This window comes from Mirounga angustirostris, unplaced genomic scaffold (assembly GCF_029215605.1).
Source record: "Mirounga angustirostris isolate CCGP_5_RB_7025 unplaced genomic scaffold, mMirAng1.0.hap1 SCAF_7, whole genome shotgun sequence".
NCBI classification, from domain to species: Eukaryota; Metazoa; Chordata; class Mammalia; order Carnivora; family Phocidae; genus Mirounga; species Mirounga angustirostris.
This window is the reverse complement of record NW_026991715.1, coordinates 59,802,069-59,818,838: the sequence shown is the minus strand read 5'-3', so window position 1 is coordinate 59,818,838 and position 16,770 is coordinate 59,802,069. Positions and strand designations below refer to the sequence as shown.

The 16,770-nt window shown below is 41.8% G+C and overlaps 1 protein-coding gene across 2 annotated transcripts in view; it reads right to left on the bottom strand.

The window, feature by feature from the left end:
• Window positions 1–16,273, bottom strand: part of SCAMP1 (secretory carrier membrane protein 1) — a 123,984-nt gene extending 107,711 nt beyond the window's left edge. Inside the window, exon 1 of one of the 2 annotated variants that reach the window (XM_064596281.1) lies at window positions 16,072–16,273. In XM_064596281.1, the coding sequence (XP_064452351.1) occupies window positions 16,072–16,128 (57 nt within the window). In that variant the 5' untranslated portion in view covers window positions 16,129–16,273. The remainder of the gene's footprint in view (window positions 1–16,071) is intronic. The other variant, XM_045897012.3, reaches the window with a different exon arrangement.
• Window positions 16,274–16,770: the final 497 nt, after the last annotated feature.

The window sequence follows — 16,770 nt, the reverse complement described above, 5'->3', positions numbered from 1 at the left end:
AGTGAGAGAGAAAGAGCACAAGCCGGGGGAGAGGGAGAGGGAGAAGCAGACTCCCCGCTAAGCAGGGAGCCCGATGCAGGACTTGATCCCAAGACCCTGGGATTATGACCTGAGCCGAAGGCAGACGCTTAACCGACTGAGCACCCAGGCCCCCCTACACATCATCTTTTAGTTTCTTCACCTATTGAAAGTTGGGAAATTTCCCTCTTGTGATTTAAAAACATCTCCTTGTGTTTGGATTTTCATTACCTTATCACCAAAAATAAGCACAGGTTTAATTATATTATGTAGACCTGTATTCTTTCATTTAGATCTATATTTGATCTAAATACAGGTTTAATTCTATCATGGTTTTGTCAAGAAAATGTTACTTCGCAACTACCTTTTGGCAATTCTGGTTGAAAGAAACAGACTCAAGTCACCTCAAATGCTGAGGGAAGGGAGGATATTTTAAAGATACGTACAGATAAAAGGGTGCCAGGTTTCAAAGACTAGAATTCCTCAACATGTAGTTCAAGAGCAGCTCTAATAAGAAACAAGAATTACAGAAAATGACCCTCAAATGCCCTGGTCAATTACTACTCCAGTATTTTGTGATTAGATAATTTGGCTCTTTCCCCTTATCTTTCCATGGTTATTTCCACTGTAACTACAGGACTTTTTCTCTGTGCTTTCAGTTCAAGTTCCTGAGAAAGATAGCTCACTTAACTATCACTGTTACTGCTGGAGCAAAATTTTGCACCAAGCAATCCTAACTGCTCCTGATCATCTCAGAGAAGGACTTTCCTTGGGCCAAGTAACTTTGCTAAGATTAGTCAAGTGAGGACAGCATGGTAAGAGTCACACAACAAAGGAAACAATCATCTATCATGTAAGCAACCACTCAGGGCTGCTTCCTCAGCTGACTCTGAGGCTCAGAGCATAGCAGGCTCCTAAAATATAAAGCCTCCTCTCTAGCTTATATGATCAGATGCAATCCCAATATCTAATAGATTACAACAGGAGAGAATTTATGCATTCACAAAATGGTCCATACAGGTACAAAAATGCAACAATTATATGGTTTCAAAGTAAAAAAAAAAAAAAAAAACTTGAGACACAAAAATCTCTACTTTAGCATCTCTGGTACATCATCCAAATTCTGCTTGAATTCCTTCAACTGCTGGGGAACTCCAAACCAAAGAAAGCGTCATCAGGCTATTCTTTTTTTTTTTTTTTTTTTTAAAGATTTTATTTATTCATTTGAGACACAGAGATACAGAGAGAGAGAGAGCATGAGCAGTGGGAGAGGCAGAGGGAGAGGAAGAAGCAGACTCCCCGCTGAGTCAGGAGCCCGATGTGGGACTCGATCCCAGGACCCTGGGATCATGACCTGAGCCGAAGGCAGACGCTTAACCATCTGAGCCACCCAGGCGCCCGTCATCAGGCTATTCTAATACATCTTTAAAAATCTTTATGTTAGGGGCACCTGGGTGGCTCAGTCGGTTAAACATCTGCCTTCTGCTCAGGTCATGATCCCGGAGTCTCAGGACAGAGCCCCCCCCTTCCAGCTCCCTGCTCAGCGGGAGTCTGCTTCTCTCTTCTGCCCCTCCCCCTGCTCCTCTCTCTCTCTCTCTCTCTCACTCTCTCTCAAAAAATCTTTTTTTAAAAAAATCTTTACTTTAGAACAAAATCTACCTTCATGTAAATTCTGCCAATTAGCCTTAATTTTTTTTTTCTGAAGCAAAAACAGGTTTATTCAGCCCAGCAAGGATCCTTCAAGTATCTGAATATCTCATACTTCCCTTTAGCCTCCTGTAGACTAAATCCATTGAGTAATTTAAGCATATTCTTCCTAGGACCTGATTCCAGACCCATGGCCATTCTCACTTCTTTGGGCACATCCTATTTTGTTCCAACCACTCTTTAAATACACACCTGGAATTGAAGACAATACCTGAGGGTTGGACAAGAACAGAATACTGTAGATTCATCTTTAGGAACTCATCACTAGTTTCATTAATCCAATATATATTTTTCAGGAACTATATCTCTCCGGTGATTCATATTAAGAAAACACCCTATAAATTTCCTGTATCTGCATTTCAGCACTACTAAATATTAATTGTATGCCAAAAAAATCTTTTTTTAGCATCAACAAAAGAAATTTACTTTCAAAATTTTTAGCATTACCATCTCAATTATGATTATTGTTAAAGTCATGATACCAAAATAAAATCATGTTCAAATACTAGTTATGCCATGGAGCATCTCTAAGAGGTACTCCACTACACTAACAGCCTCCCACTGTACCTGCCTGAGAGCTTTCAGGAGCCATAGGAGATGCTCAAGCTAGACAAGAAGTTTTCTACAATTTTTTTTTTTTTTTTTTTTTTGACAGAGAGACACAGCGAGAGAGGGAACACAAGCAGGGGGAGTGGGAGAGGGAGAAGCAGGCTCCCACTGAGCAGGGAGCCCGATGTGGGGCTCGATCCCAGGACCCCGAGATCATGACCCAAGCCGAAGGCAGATGCCCAACGACTGAGCCACCCAGGTGCCCCCTACATATCTTATTAGTACTGATGCAGAGCACCCTGACGCTCTACCTTAAGTAAAAAAGATGGTCTCAAAATGAATTACAGATGTGTTTTAACAGATAGTTTGAACCCTGGTAAAATTAACAAAAACAAACAAAAAAAAAACTGTTAAGAGAAATGGGCCAGACTGGACTAAAAGGAACAGAGATTTCAAAATGAAAAGAAGCTTCTGGACTCCCAACTTCCAGTGGGTAAGAAACACACTGAAAAGTGCTACTCAGCTGCAAACATTTCTTACAGTAAAAAAGGACTTATCAGAGGGTGGAACCAAAACCAGAAGAAAATAATAGATTAGAGGAAGACTTCAGGTAGAACTTGGCCCTATTCAAGGGACACTCACTGCCCCAGTTAGGAGACCCTGACAAATGGGCCTGGCTGGATTTCAGACTTGCCACAGACCAGCAACTGCTACCTGTCTCCCATTCCTCCCCTACTTGAATGGGAATGTCTACTGGGGTTATCCTGTACTTACCTCACCATTTTATGCTGGGTATAGCTCTTCAGTTCCTAGGTCTGTATCAGGAGGAACATAGCTCCTCCCATCAAGGAGTACAATCTAATCCTTCCCACTCCTTTTTGAATATGGTCCGGCTTTGTGTCTTGTTTGACTAACAGAATGTAGCCGAAAAGAAATGACTCAAGTTTGCAATGTTAGACTATCACAGAAGAAATCCTCAAAATTCTTTCCTAGTGCTGTCCAATCTCCAGTCACCAATTTTAAATGGGTAAGACAAGGGGCACCTGGGTGGCTCAGTTGGTTAAGCGACTGCCTTCGGCTCAGGTCATGATCCTGGAGTCCCGGGATCGAGTCCCGCATCGGGCTCCCTGCTCAGCGGGGGGGTCTGCTTCTCCCTCTGCCCTCTTCCCTCTCGTGCTCTCTGTCTCTCATTCTCTCTCTCTCAAATAAATAAATAAAATCTTTTAAAAAAAAAATGGGTAAGACAAGAGTGACATCAACTAACCGTAAATGAAAACAAAATAGATAACATTCTTGAATTATGGGTCATTTTTAATGATGAGGTTTTCAATTTTTTTTTTTAAGATTTTATTTCTTTTTCGACAGAGACAGCGAGAGAGGGAACACAAGAGCAGGGGGAGTGGGAGAGTGAGAAGCAGGCCTCCCACCGAGCAAGGAGCCCGATGTGGGGCTCAATCCCAGGACCCTGGGATCATGACCCAAGCTGAAGGCAGATGCTTAACGATTGAGCCACCCAGGTGCCCCGAGGTTTTCAATTTTCAACTCCAACTAAACTCTTAGGATACCACTGGTATTATTGTAACTTAAATATCATAAAAAAGAATGTTGAATTGTAGCTCATTTTTAAGAGATTATTTTTAAAAGAGTAGAATTTTTGAGGCCCAAAATAAAAGAACAGAGTTATTAGGGAGGAAGCCTTTGTAGTGACAAAGCACTAAAATTCAGACAACCTGGGTCAGGTCTAGCAGGGTGACCTAGGGCAAACCACTTACGTTTGGCCTTGATTCCTCAACTATAACCTGCCCAACAAATACTAGCACTCTTGAAAAGTCTAAAGGAACGTGAACTTCTATGAAATGAGTAAGTCTTAGGGAAGTACAATATAGGGAATGTAATCAATCATATTATAATAGTGTAAGGTGAAAGATGGTAGCTTACACCTGTGGTGAGCATAGTATAACATAGACTTGTGGAATCACTATGTTGTACACCTGAAACTAATGTAACATTGTGTGTCAACTATACATCAATTAAAAAAAACATGAACTTCACTAAATTAATAAGCTAAGAATATGGTTAACTGTAATTAAATACAATTTCTTGAATTACTATTAATACTTATTATGATCTAATTAAAGCCACCATGCATTGAGCACTTATTACAACCTAAATATATGTTCATCTAATCCAATTAACAACCCTATGGGGAAGGTCCTATTATCCTATTTTACAGAAGAGCAAACAGATGTATGGAGAGGCTAAGTTAACATTCCAAGGTCTTACAACTAGTTAGTGACAAAGCCAGGATCAAATGCAGGGTTTTTTTTTCAAACTCTTGAGCAGAACCTTTAATTACTACCCTCTGCTATGTCTGTATGAGAGTCTAAAGTACAAAGTCCCAAAACAAGAATTTGGTGTCAGAAATGCAAACAACAAGCAAATAGAGTGCCATCAGTAACAGACTAGGAATAAGATTTAAATTCTAGTGCCAATTCTGTACCACCTACACCTGGGTATAAGATAATGAGCAGGTTAGCAATCAAAATCAAATAGTTTTTAATCAAGAAGAAATTAAGATATTTCACATTTGGCAATCATCCTATCTCTGGGCTTTTTTTCATCCACAGAATGAGATCTGAATAAATCCATTGTAAGATTTTCCTTTCCCAGCTATGAAAATTTGATTCCATTTTTAAAAACTACATAAAATGTTATTTCCAAAATGAATTTTCCAATCCAATCAATAAGCATATTAATATGCTAAAACATATTAAAAGGTATGAAGGTTTTCTTACCACTCAGTAATTTTTCTCTCCTTTGAATAAACTACACTCATTCTGGCACTTACTCATACATTTACACTGACTTATAAGAGCCATATTATATTACTAATGTCTGATGGTTATTTTACTTTATTTTTATTTTACTTTCTAAGCATTTTTAACTACATGTTAGATTAATAACCTTAAGGGTATATATTTCTTCAATATCTACTGAAAAAATAAGTGAACAGAACAAGCAACATAAAATAATAAATGTTGACTATGTGGAAACTATTTTTTCCTAACTTTAAAGCCACATGATAACAACTCAAGAGTGGATTCTCAGAAACATCCACATAATAATCTATTTTTCAGATTATTACATATTTCCAGTTACTCCAAGTTTCTTGATGCACAATAAAAACTATTCAAATTCCAAAAACTCTTTCACTTAGCCTATCACAACCACTGGAATCAAGCAGGAGCTCAAAAAAAAAAACAAACAATCCAGCAAATTATTAAGTAAGCCATTACAGTTATATTATCTAAGGAGATTATCCTCAGAAATTATTTTCATGACAGCTCAAATGAAGATGCTGGCAAAAGTGCTCCTAGCAGTGAAGGAAGGAAAGTGAAGGAAAAGAAACCTTGAAGAACTGAAAAAGCAATAGAAATCAACTAGTTTTTGATCATTTAGTTCACTCTGCCTACCCTAGGAGATGGGGTCTGGAGAGCTTCCGGGTTGAACCTGTGGAGGTATTGGGAGACAGCCATGCCAGGAGGCCAGGTGTTCACCACTCAGGCCTTGCCCTAGGAATCTCCTCTGTTGGGCCATTCCTGAATTGTAGCCTTCATAATAAACTGGTAATCTGATCATTCATTAAAAATGCTAAAGCCCAGGGGCACCTGGGTGGCTCAGTCATTAGGCATCTGCCTTTGGCCCAGGTCATGATCCTGGGATCAAGCCCCGCACTGGGCTCCCTGCTCCACGAGATGCCTGCTTCTCCCTCTCCCACTCCCCCTGCTTGTGTTCCCTCTCTCACTGTGTCTCTGTCAAATAAATAAATAAAATCTTAAAAAAAAAAAAAAAATGCTAAAGCCCAGAGGAGCTAAGATGGCAGAGTAGGAGGAGGACCCCAGGCTTGCCTGGTCCTTGGAACTCAGCAAGATAAATATCAAATCATTCTGAACACCCAAGAAATTGTTCTAAGAACAAAACAAACTGCACAAAAAGACGGAGATAAAAGGCCACATCATGGAAGGTAGGAGATGTGGAGACATGATTTGGGGGAGAAGAGGATCACGAGTGCCTTGGAGGGGAGGGAACCCTGGTCATGGAGAGAGGTGAGAGAGAAAAATAGAGAGAAAGAGTACACAGGGGATAACCCAAAGATGACTTTTCCCCAAAGCCAGTGACTGGGAAAACGAGAGGGACTGATTTTTTTGAGTTTTTACAACCACAGGGCTCAACCACTAGAATTTTAGAGGTCCATGGCATGGCGGGTGTGGAGCCCAGCAAGTGATGCAGTGTTCCCGTGGAGAAGGAGTGCAGACAGCCCAGGGCAGACAGAATGATCTGAGGATCCCCTAGGACACACTGGGAGAGATGATTCCCCCTTCTTGGAGCACATCTAAAAGAGGTGGCTTGCCTCTCTGAAGACAAACAAGTTGGCAGGCGCCATTACTCTCCCCCGCCCCCCAGCATAAACTGACTTCAATGAGCAGCACAGTGCCAAGAGTGGCATAAACCACTTACACCAAGCCCTGCCCCTGTGCACTTGGCAGGTGCTGCTTTCCTCGGGCAAGTATGTCTGAGAACCAACACAGCCCCCCCAAAAGACCAGCACAACACCCCCTACACACACACACACACACATCTACTGACCATAGAGTCCTGCAAACCTTCAGCTCGAGTGGAAATAGCATCAGGTCTCTTTTAACAAGCAGACCAGAGTATACCTGGTTAAAATTCGCCACACTCTGGCCAACGTCCAAATACTCCCCACTGCAGGCAAGGAGAAACTCTGCAGAGGACTGACCTCAGGGAAAGAGCAAGCAAAACAGAGCAGCACAATGCACACAGCATACACCAAAGACACTTCCTGAAGCACCAGGCCCTCAACAGTACATGACCTATTCTTTACAAAGTCAATACTCTCAGGAACAGGAAACATAATAGGCTTTCCTAACACACAGAAGAAGGTGGAGAAGAAAATGCCAAGACAGAGGAATTAATCCCATAGAACAAGAAAAGTCACAGCCAGGGATCTACTTGAAACAGACATAAGTAACATGCCTGATCCAGAATTTTTTTTTTAAGATTTTGTTTATTTGAGAGAAAAAGAAAGTGTGTAAGCACAAGTTGGGGGAAGGGGCAGAGGGAGAAGCAGACCCCCCACCACCCACTGAGCGCAGAGCCCAGTGCAGGGCTCAATCCCAGGACTCCGAGATCATGACCTGAGCTGAAGTCAAATGCCTAACCAACTGAGCCACCCCTTGATCCAGAATTTAAAGCAACAATCATAAGGATACTAGGTGGGCTTGAGAAAAGCATAGAAGACACCAGAGAGTCCCTTACTGCAGAAACCGAAGACCTAAAAACTAGTTTTAGTTCAGCAGGGCTGAACTAAAAAACGCTATAAACTGAAATATGAAACCAATTGGATGTAATGGATGGAAGGACGCAGAGGATGGAAGAAGCAGAAGAATGAATAAGTGATACAGAACATAAAATTATGGAAAATAATGAAGCGAAAAAGAAGAGGAAAGAAAAGTATTAGATCATGAATGCAGACTTAAGGAACTTAGAGACTCCATAAAGCATAGTAATATTCATATCATAGGAGTCCCAGAAGAAGAGAGGGAAAATGGGGCAGAAGGTTTAACTGAGGAAATTATAGCTGAAAACTTCTCTAATCTGGGGAAGGAAACACACATTCAAATCCAGGAGGCAGAGAGAACTCCCATCAAAATTAACAAAAGCAGGCCAACACCAAGACAAATCAGTTAAATTTGCAAAATATAGAAATAAAGAAAAAAAATCCTAAAAGCAGTAAGAGAAAAGAAATCCCTAACTTACAAGGGAAGACAGATAAGGTTAGCAGATCTCTCCACAGAAACTCGGCAGGCCAGAAGAAAGTGGCAGGATATATTCAACGTGCTGAATGGGGAAAATATGCAGTCAAAATATTTTATCTAGCAAGGTTGTCATTCAGAATAGGAGAGATAAAAGTGTTTCCCAAACAAAAACTAAAGGAGTTTGTGACCACTAAACCAGTCCTGCAAGAAATATTAAAGGGGACTCTTTGAGTGGAAGATAAAGACCAAAAACGACAAAGACTAGAAAGGTACAGAGAAAATCTCCAGAAACAACAACTTAACAGGTAATACAATGGCACTAAATTCTTATCAGTAATCACTCTGAATGTAAATGGACTAAATGCTCCAATCAAAAGACATAGGATATCAGAATGGATAAAAAACAAGACCCAACTATATGTTGCCTACAAGAGACTCATTTTAGACCTAAAGACACCTGCAGATTGAAAGTGAGTTGATGGAGAAACATTTATCAAGCTAATGGATGTCAAAGAAAGCTGGAGTAGCCATCCTTGTATCAGACAAATTAGATTTTAAATCAAAGACTGTAACAAGAGATGAAGAAGGGCACTATATATCATAACAAAGGGGTCTAACCAACAATAAGATCTAACAATTATGAATATTTATGCCCCCAACTTGGGAACACCCAAATATATAAAACAATAACATAAAGGAACTCACTGATAATAATAATAGCGGGGGATTTTAACACCCCACTTACAGCAATGAACAAATCATCTAAACAGAAAATCAACAAGGAAACAATGGCTTTGAATGACACACTGGAACAGATGGACTTAACAGATATATTAAGAACATTTCATCCTAAAGCAGAATACACATTCTAAGTGCACATGGGACATTCTCCAGAAGAGATCACATACCGGGTCACAAATCAGGCCTTAACAAGTACAGAAAGACTGAGATCATACCATGCATATTTTCCAACCACAATGCTATGAAATTTGAAGTCAACGACAAGAAAAATTTGGCAAGACCACCAATATATGGAGGTTAAAGAACATCCTACTAAAGAATGAGGTTAACCAGGAAATTAAAGAATAAAAAAAAAAAAATACATGGAAACAAATGAACATGAAAACATGACAGTCCAAAACCTTTGGGATGCAGCAAAAGCAGTCATAAGAGAGAATTATGTAGCAATACAGGCCTACCTCAAGAAGCAAGAAAAATCTCAAATATACAACCTAACCTTACACCTACAGGAACTACAAAAAGAAATGAAGCCTAAAGCCAGCAAAAAAAAAGGGGAATAAAGATTAGAGCAGAAATAAATGATATAGAAATAAAAGAACAAAAAAACAGATCAATGAAACCAGGAGCTGGTTCTTAGAAAAGAATAAAATTGATAAACCCCTAGCCAGACTTATCAAAAAGAAAAGAGAAAGGACCCAAATAAATAAAATCACGATGGGGCACCTGGGTGGCTCAGTCGGTTAAGCATCCGACTCCTAATTTCAACTCAGGTCATGATCTCAGGGTCATGGGCTCAGCACTCAGCCTGAAGTCGGCTTGAGATTCTCTCTCTCTCTCCCTCTCCCTCTGTCCCTCCCCCTGCTCATGCTCCCTCTCTAAAATAAATTTTTTATTATGTTATGTTAATCACCATACATTACATCATTAGTTTTTTATGTAGTGTTCCATGATTCATCGTTTGCGTATAACACCCAGTGCTCCATGCAGTACGTGCCCTCTTTAATACCCATCACCAGGCTAACCCATCCCCTCACCCCCCTCCCCTCTAGAACCCTCAGTTTGTTTCTCAGAGTCCATAGTCTCTCATGGTTCATCTATAAATAAAATCTTAAAAAAAAAAATAAAACCACAAATGATAGAGATCACAACCAACACCACAGAAATAAAAAAATTGTAAGAGAATATTATGAAAAATTATATGCCAATAAACTGGGCTATCTGGAAGAAATGGATAAATTCTTAGAAATATATAAACTGAGCCAGGAAGAAACAGAAAAATTAAGAGACCAATAACGAGCAAAGAAATTGAATCAGTAATCAGTGTCTCCAACAAACAAAAGTCCAGGACCAGACAGCTTCCTAGGGAATTCTACCGAACATTTAAGGAAGAGTTAATACCTATTCTTCTCAAACTGCTCCCAGTAATAGAAATGGAAGGAAAACTTCCAAACTCATTCTACAAGGCCAGCATTACCTTGAATCCAAAACCAGACAACTAAAAAGGAGAATTATAGGCCAGTATCACTGATGAACATGAATGCAAAAATTCTCAACAAAATACTAGCAAATTGAATCCAACAGTACATTAAAAGAATCATCTATCACAATCAAATGGGATTTATTCCTGGGCTGCAAGGGTGCTTGATATTCACAAATCAACGTGAAACACTGCAGTAATAAAGTAACAACCATATGATCCTGTCAAGAGGCGCAGAAAAAGCATTTGACAAAATACAGCATCCTTTCCTGATAAAAACTCTCAACAAAGTACGGATAGATGGAACATACCTCAACATCATACAGGGCATATACAAAAGGCTCACAGCAAATATCATCCTCAATGGGGAAAGACTGGCAGCTTTTCCTCTATGGTCAGGAACAAGACAAGGATGTCCACTCTTACAATTGTTATTTAACATAGTACTGGAAGTCCTAGCCTCAGCAATCAAACAACAAAAAGCAATAAAAGGCAACCAAATCAGCAAGGAAGAAGTCAAATTTTCACCATTAACAGAAGACATGATTCTCTATGTAGGAAACCCAAAAGATCCTACCAAAAAAATTGCTATAACTGATACACAAATTCATTAAAGTTTCAGGATATAAAATCAATTTACAGAAATCTGTGGCATTTCTATATACCAATAATGAAGCAGCAAAAAAAGAAATCAAGGAATCAATCCATTTACAACTGCACAAAAAACCCTAAGATACCTAGGAATAAACCTAACCAAAGAGGTAAAAGATCTGTACTCTGAAAACTATGGAATACTTCTGAAGGAAATTGAAGAGGACAAAAAGAAATGGAAAAACATCCCATGCTTATGGACTGGAAGAACAGTTATTGTTAGAATGCCTAGGATACCCAAAGCAATCTACACATTCAAAGCAATCCCTATCAAAATCCCACAGCATTTTCCACAGAGCTAGAATTAACAATCCTAAAATTTGAATGGAACCACAAAAGACCCCAAATAGCCAAAGCAGTCTTGAAAAAGAAAGGCAAAGCTGAAAGCATCACAATTCTGGACTTCAAGTTACATGAAAAAGCTGTAGTGATCAAGACAGTATGGTACTGGCACAAAAACACACATAGATCCATGGAACAGAATAGAGAGCCCAGAAATGGACCCTCCACTCTATGGTCAACTAACCTTCGACAAAGCAGGAAAGAATGTCCAATGGAAAAAAGACAGTCTCTTCAACAAATAGTGTTGGGAAAATCAGACAGTTACATGCAAAAGAATGAAACTGGACCACTTTCTTACACCAATGGATGAAAGACCTCAATGTGAGACAGGAATCATCAAAATCCTAGAGGAGAACACAGGCAGCAACCTCTTTGACCTCTGCTGCAGCAACTTCTTGCTAGACATGTCTCCAAAGGCAAGGGAAACAAAAGCAAAAATGAACTATTGGGACTTCATCAAGATAAAAAGCTTCTGCACAGCAAAAGAAACAATCAACAAAACTAAAAGGTAACCTTCAGAATGGGAGAAGATATTTACAAATAACATATCTGATAAAGGGTTAGTGTCCAAAATCTATAAAGAACTCATCAAACTCAATACCCAAAAAAACAAATTCAGTCAAGAAATTGGCAGAAGTCACGATTAGACATTTTTCCAAAGAACACATCCAGATGACTAACAGATATGTGAAAAGATGCTCACCGTCACTCAACCATCAGGGAAATACAAATCAAAACTACTATGAGGTATCATCTCACACCAGGCAGAATGGCTAAAATTAGCAAAATTCACAGGAAACAACAAGTGTTGGCAAAGGATATGGAGAAAGGGGAGCCCTCTAGCACTGTTGGTGGGAATGCAAACTGGTGCAGCCACTCTGGAAAACAGTATGGAGGTTCCTCAGAAAGTTAAAAATAGAACTACCCTAAGACCCAGCATTTGCACTACTAGGTATTTACCCAAAGGATCCAAAAATACTGATTCGAAAGGACATATGCACCCTGATGTTTATATCAGCATTATCAACAATAGCCAAATTATGGAAAGTGCCCAAATGTTCAGTGAATAATGGATAAAGAAGCTGTGGTGCATATATACAATGGAATATCACTCAGACATCAAAAAATGAAATCTTGCCATTTGCAACAATGTGGATGGAGCTACAGTGTATTATGCTAAGTGAAACAAGTTAGAGAAAGACAAATTCCATGTGATTTCACTCATGTGGAATTTAAGAAATAAACAGATTGACATGGGGGGAAAGGAGACACGCAAATCACAAAATAGAGTCTGAACGATAGAAAACAAACTGAGGGCTGCTGGAGGGGAGGCGGGCAGGGGGATGGGTATTGAGGGCACTTGTTGTGGTGTTGTATTTAAGTGATGAATCACGAAATTCTACTAATGAAACTAATATGACACTGTATGCTAAATAGAATTTAAATAAAAAACAAAAAATCTAACAGGTTTTTTTTTATGGTTTTGGGTTTTGTTTTTTTCGGAGAGGGAGAGAGGGGTGTGGGGGAGGGACAGAGGAAGAGGGGAAGAAAGAATTCTAAGCAGGCTCCACACTTGGTGCGGAGCCCGATGACAGGCTCAATCTCCCAACTCTGAGATCAGGACCCGAGCCTAAATCAAGAGTCAGACGCTTAAGTGACTGAGTCACCCAGGTGCCCCCCAAATCAAATAGCTTTTAACCAAGAAAAAATTAGGATGGTTGCCAAAGTGAAATATCATATTTTGAAAATAAGAAATTTTTCAATAATTGCAATACTGAAAATTAGAACAGATCTGAAAAGAAAGATGATCCTAAGTTAACAAAAAGATAAAGCCAGGGGCGCCTGGGTGGCTCAGTCAGTTAAGCGTCTGCCTTTGGCTCAGGTCATGATCTCAGGGTCCTGGGATCAAGCCCCACATGGTGCTCCCTGCTCAGTGGGGAGTCTGCTTCTCCCTTGCCCCTCCCTCCCCCTGCTCTGCTTGCTCACTCTCTCTCTCCCAAATAAATAAAATCTTTAAAAAAAAAAAAAAAGATAAAACCAGGAACTTCTATATTTAAGTAGAGAGGATCAGAAATGCTACTTCAAAAATCATACATAAGAAGAAAAAATATGCAGTAGATGTAAAGCTTCACTTTAAGAAGCAGGGCAGGTGGGTGCCTGGGTGGCTCAGTCGTTGGGCATCTGCCTTCGGTTCAGGTCATGATCCCAGGGTCCTGGGATTGAGCCCAGCATCAGGCTCCCTGCTCGGCGGGAAGCCTGCTTCTTCCTCTCCCACTCCCCCTGCTTGTGTTCCCTCTCTCACTGTCTCTCTCTCTCTGTCAAATAAATAAATTTAAAAAAATAAATAAATAAGAAGCAGGGCGGGTGGACACAAATGGAAAGATAAAGGGTCAGATATGCAGTACTGTGACAGTCACCAAAACAGGGTAAGGCCATAAACAGGAACATGTGTACAGCCAAATCTTTAGGCCTAGATTATCCATCCCTTGAAACATTTCTGGACTTGAATAGTCATTGTCCTCTGAGTGCATCCACCTTATAAGCAACAAAAAAGTTTTATAATTTTATGTCACCATAAATGAGTATTTAAAACTACTTTTGGAGGAGAGCCTGGGTGGCTCACATAGTTAGCCGGCTGACTCTTGAGCCGGCTCAGGTCATGATGTCAGGGTCATGGGACTGAGCCTCACATCAGGCTCCACTGAGTGTGGAACCTGCTTAGGATTCTCCCTCTCTCTCCCCCCCTCATGCTTCCCCCCCCCCAAAATAAAAATAAATAAATCTTTAAAACTACTTCTGGGAAAAAATTTTAAAAATAAAAATAAAACCACTTTTGGGTTTAGAATTACTACAATGACCATACGTATGGCAGAAAAGCAAAGTGTCATGGCAACATCAGATGTCACAAAAGAACAGTCCAGGTTAAGAAGAAAACAATGTCTTGCCCTAACAAAGGAATCAGCTATACAAAATGAGCCATTAAATGGAATGGCCAAATAGAAAAGAGCCAAACTGTTAGATGCTGAATAAATAACATCAATAAATTATCTGAATTAGGAATAGCTAACAGATTCTTAATATTATACCTTCAAAATATTTAAAAAATAACACCTATTCTGCAAGTTATGAAACATGGGTTCAGAATGTCTACGATTAAAGAATAATCTGATTTTCCACAACACGGAATGATGGAATACCAAATACTAAATGGGTGGAGGGGGTGAGGAGGGGAGGAAAGTACTCTCCTTAAAGTGCAACCACATCAGCAAGAAAAGCCTGAAAGTTCCAGGCCGATTGCACAGAATTTTCTTAAAGGACACTAGGAGCAAAGGAACAGTAGACTGAGTCTATTCTACATTCCTACACAGTGAATCAAGTTGTCAATAATCAGGATCATTTAAGTATAATAATCCTCCATTAAATGAAAAGGCCAATAATCAAAAAAAGGGATATTTTTCCCTTCCAGGATTCTTTTTTTAAGATTTTATTTTTAAGTAATTTCTACACCCAACGTGGGGCTTGAACTCACAACCCCAAGATCAAGAGTAGCATGCTCCACGGACTGAGCCAGTCAGGTGCCACCCCCTTCCAGGATTCGTAAGAGACAAAACCAGGAGTAATGAGATGTAAACTCAAGGCAGAAGTGACACTTGTGTGACTACAAAATAAAGTTACTCTTTCATTTTGTGTGACTACAAATTAAAGTTACTATTGCACATATCCAGAAAAAATTAATAAACTTCGACCAACAGCTGGAAACAAATTACACGTGTAAGCAGCTGAGCTCATTAGGAAACAGACTATTATTCTTTAAATAGGTATTTACTCAGATGTTGCATTAGTTTAAGCACAGATCATAAACATCTTAGCCTCCTTCCTCATTTGCCCGTTTCTGTGCCAAGCCCTTCCAAAGCTGGGGTTGATAAGGTTGACTCCAAGAAGGAAAGCTCGTATAGGAAATGCTATCCTCACACAGCCCAGAGAACTGGTGACGCACTAGGAGCTTGGAAAACATCCCGTCGTTCACCTTACTAAGAGCAGTTCGGTAAGAAGATGGTCGTCCACGTGCACTATTGTTTTCCAGGTGTGTTTGTTTATTTTTCACTTCTGCTTTGATAGCAGTACTCTCAACCTGAATCAAATGGGGGGAGGGGGGATAGCAGCGCCGCTGGTGGTATGTGGGAGCAGCACAAGTTTAAAAAATAAAAACACAACCTTTTTTTTTTTTTAACTGCAGCGTATTCGGCGCCCTCACCTCTCTTCTACACCTCTGCCATCACCCCACGCAGCTCTCCGCCGCCGCCGCGGGTCCCCATGACAACCCCACCCGAAGGCGAGCCCCTCCGCCGCCTCCCGGCCCCCGCCCGGCCCCGGCCGGCCACACTCGCCCGTCAAGTGACAACTTCACCTGCCCTGCCCTGCGCTCTACCCTCCTCGCTCCCGAGAGACGGGCCGGGAACCCTCCCGACGCGCGGGCCCACTCCCGGGCGAGGGCACGACCCTCCCGGGCCGGGAGTGTGCGGAGGGGGCGGCGGGAGAGGCAGCTGAAGACGTTCCACTCCAACCCCCAAACGAGCGGTGCGAGGGCCGCGGCGCGACCCCCAAATGGGGTGCGGCGGCCCCGAGCCCCAGTCTAGGCGGCTGAGGGGAGCCGAGGGGCGGGCTCAGTGGCGCGAAGGAACTTGTCGTTTTCACAAACAACGACGCGTCGCGGCGGCGGGAGACTGCTGGGGACCACACGCTCACCTTGAAAGGGTTGTTGAGATCCGGGTCCGCAAAGGGGTTACTGTCGAAATCCGACATCTCTCCGGCGCTTGGCGTCACCCACCGGACCCAGGCGCAGAGAGGGAGACGAGGCGAGGCCGCCGCCCCCCTGCGCGCTCACGTCGCCGCCGCCGAGCAGATCCGGGTGCAGCTCTCGGGGCCACCTAGCCGGCCGCGCCACTGAGCATGCCCGGTGCCACGGGCTCCCGGCCGGCGGCGCCGCTCCCGTTCGCCGTCCCGTCCTTCCGGGCCTGGATCCAGCGTTCCGGGCTTTGGCTACGACCGAGTGGGGGACTAGAGGCGGAGGGAGCCGGGAGCGGAGAGCGGGGGTGACCCGTCCTACGTTCCGTGGGCCTGAGATTCCGCGTCTTGATGAGGAATGCGTTTGGCTGGACTTAATTACATTACTATCTATTTAAGATCGGCTCCCTGTGATCGAACGTGACTTGGGGAAGAGGTGGTACTTTGTGAGCATGAAAGACACACACTGACCCCATTTCCCCAGGTTGGGAAGGCAGCCTGAGACATAGGCTGCACACCTGAGGAGGGAGCAGCTATTCAACCACGCTTCCAGCCCAGGGCTGGAGAGGCTCCGCACCTGGTTCCAAAGATAACGCCCCAGGGGGCCTGACCTCGCTATTGAGTTCTGCACACACACCCCACTCGACCCCACTCAACCCC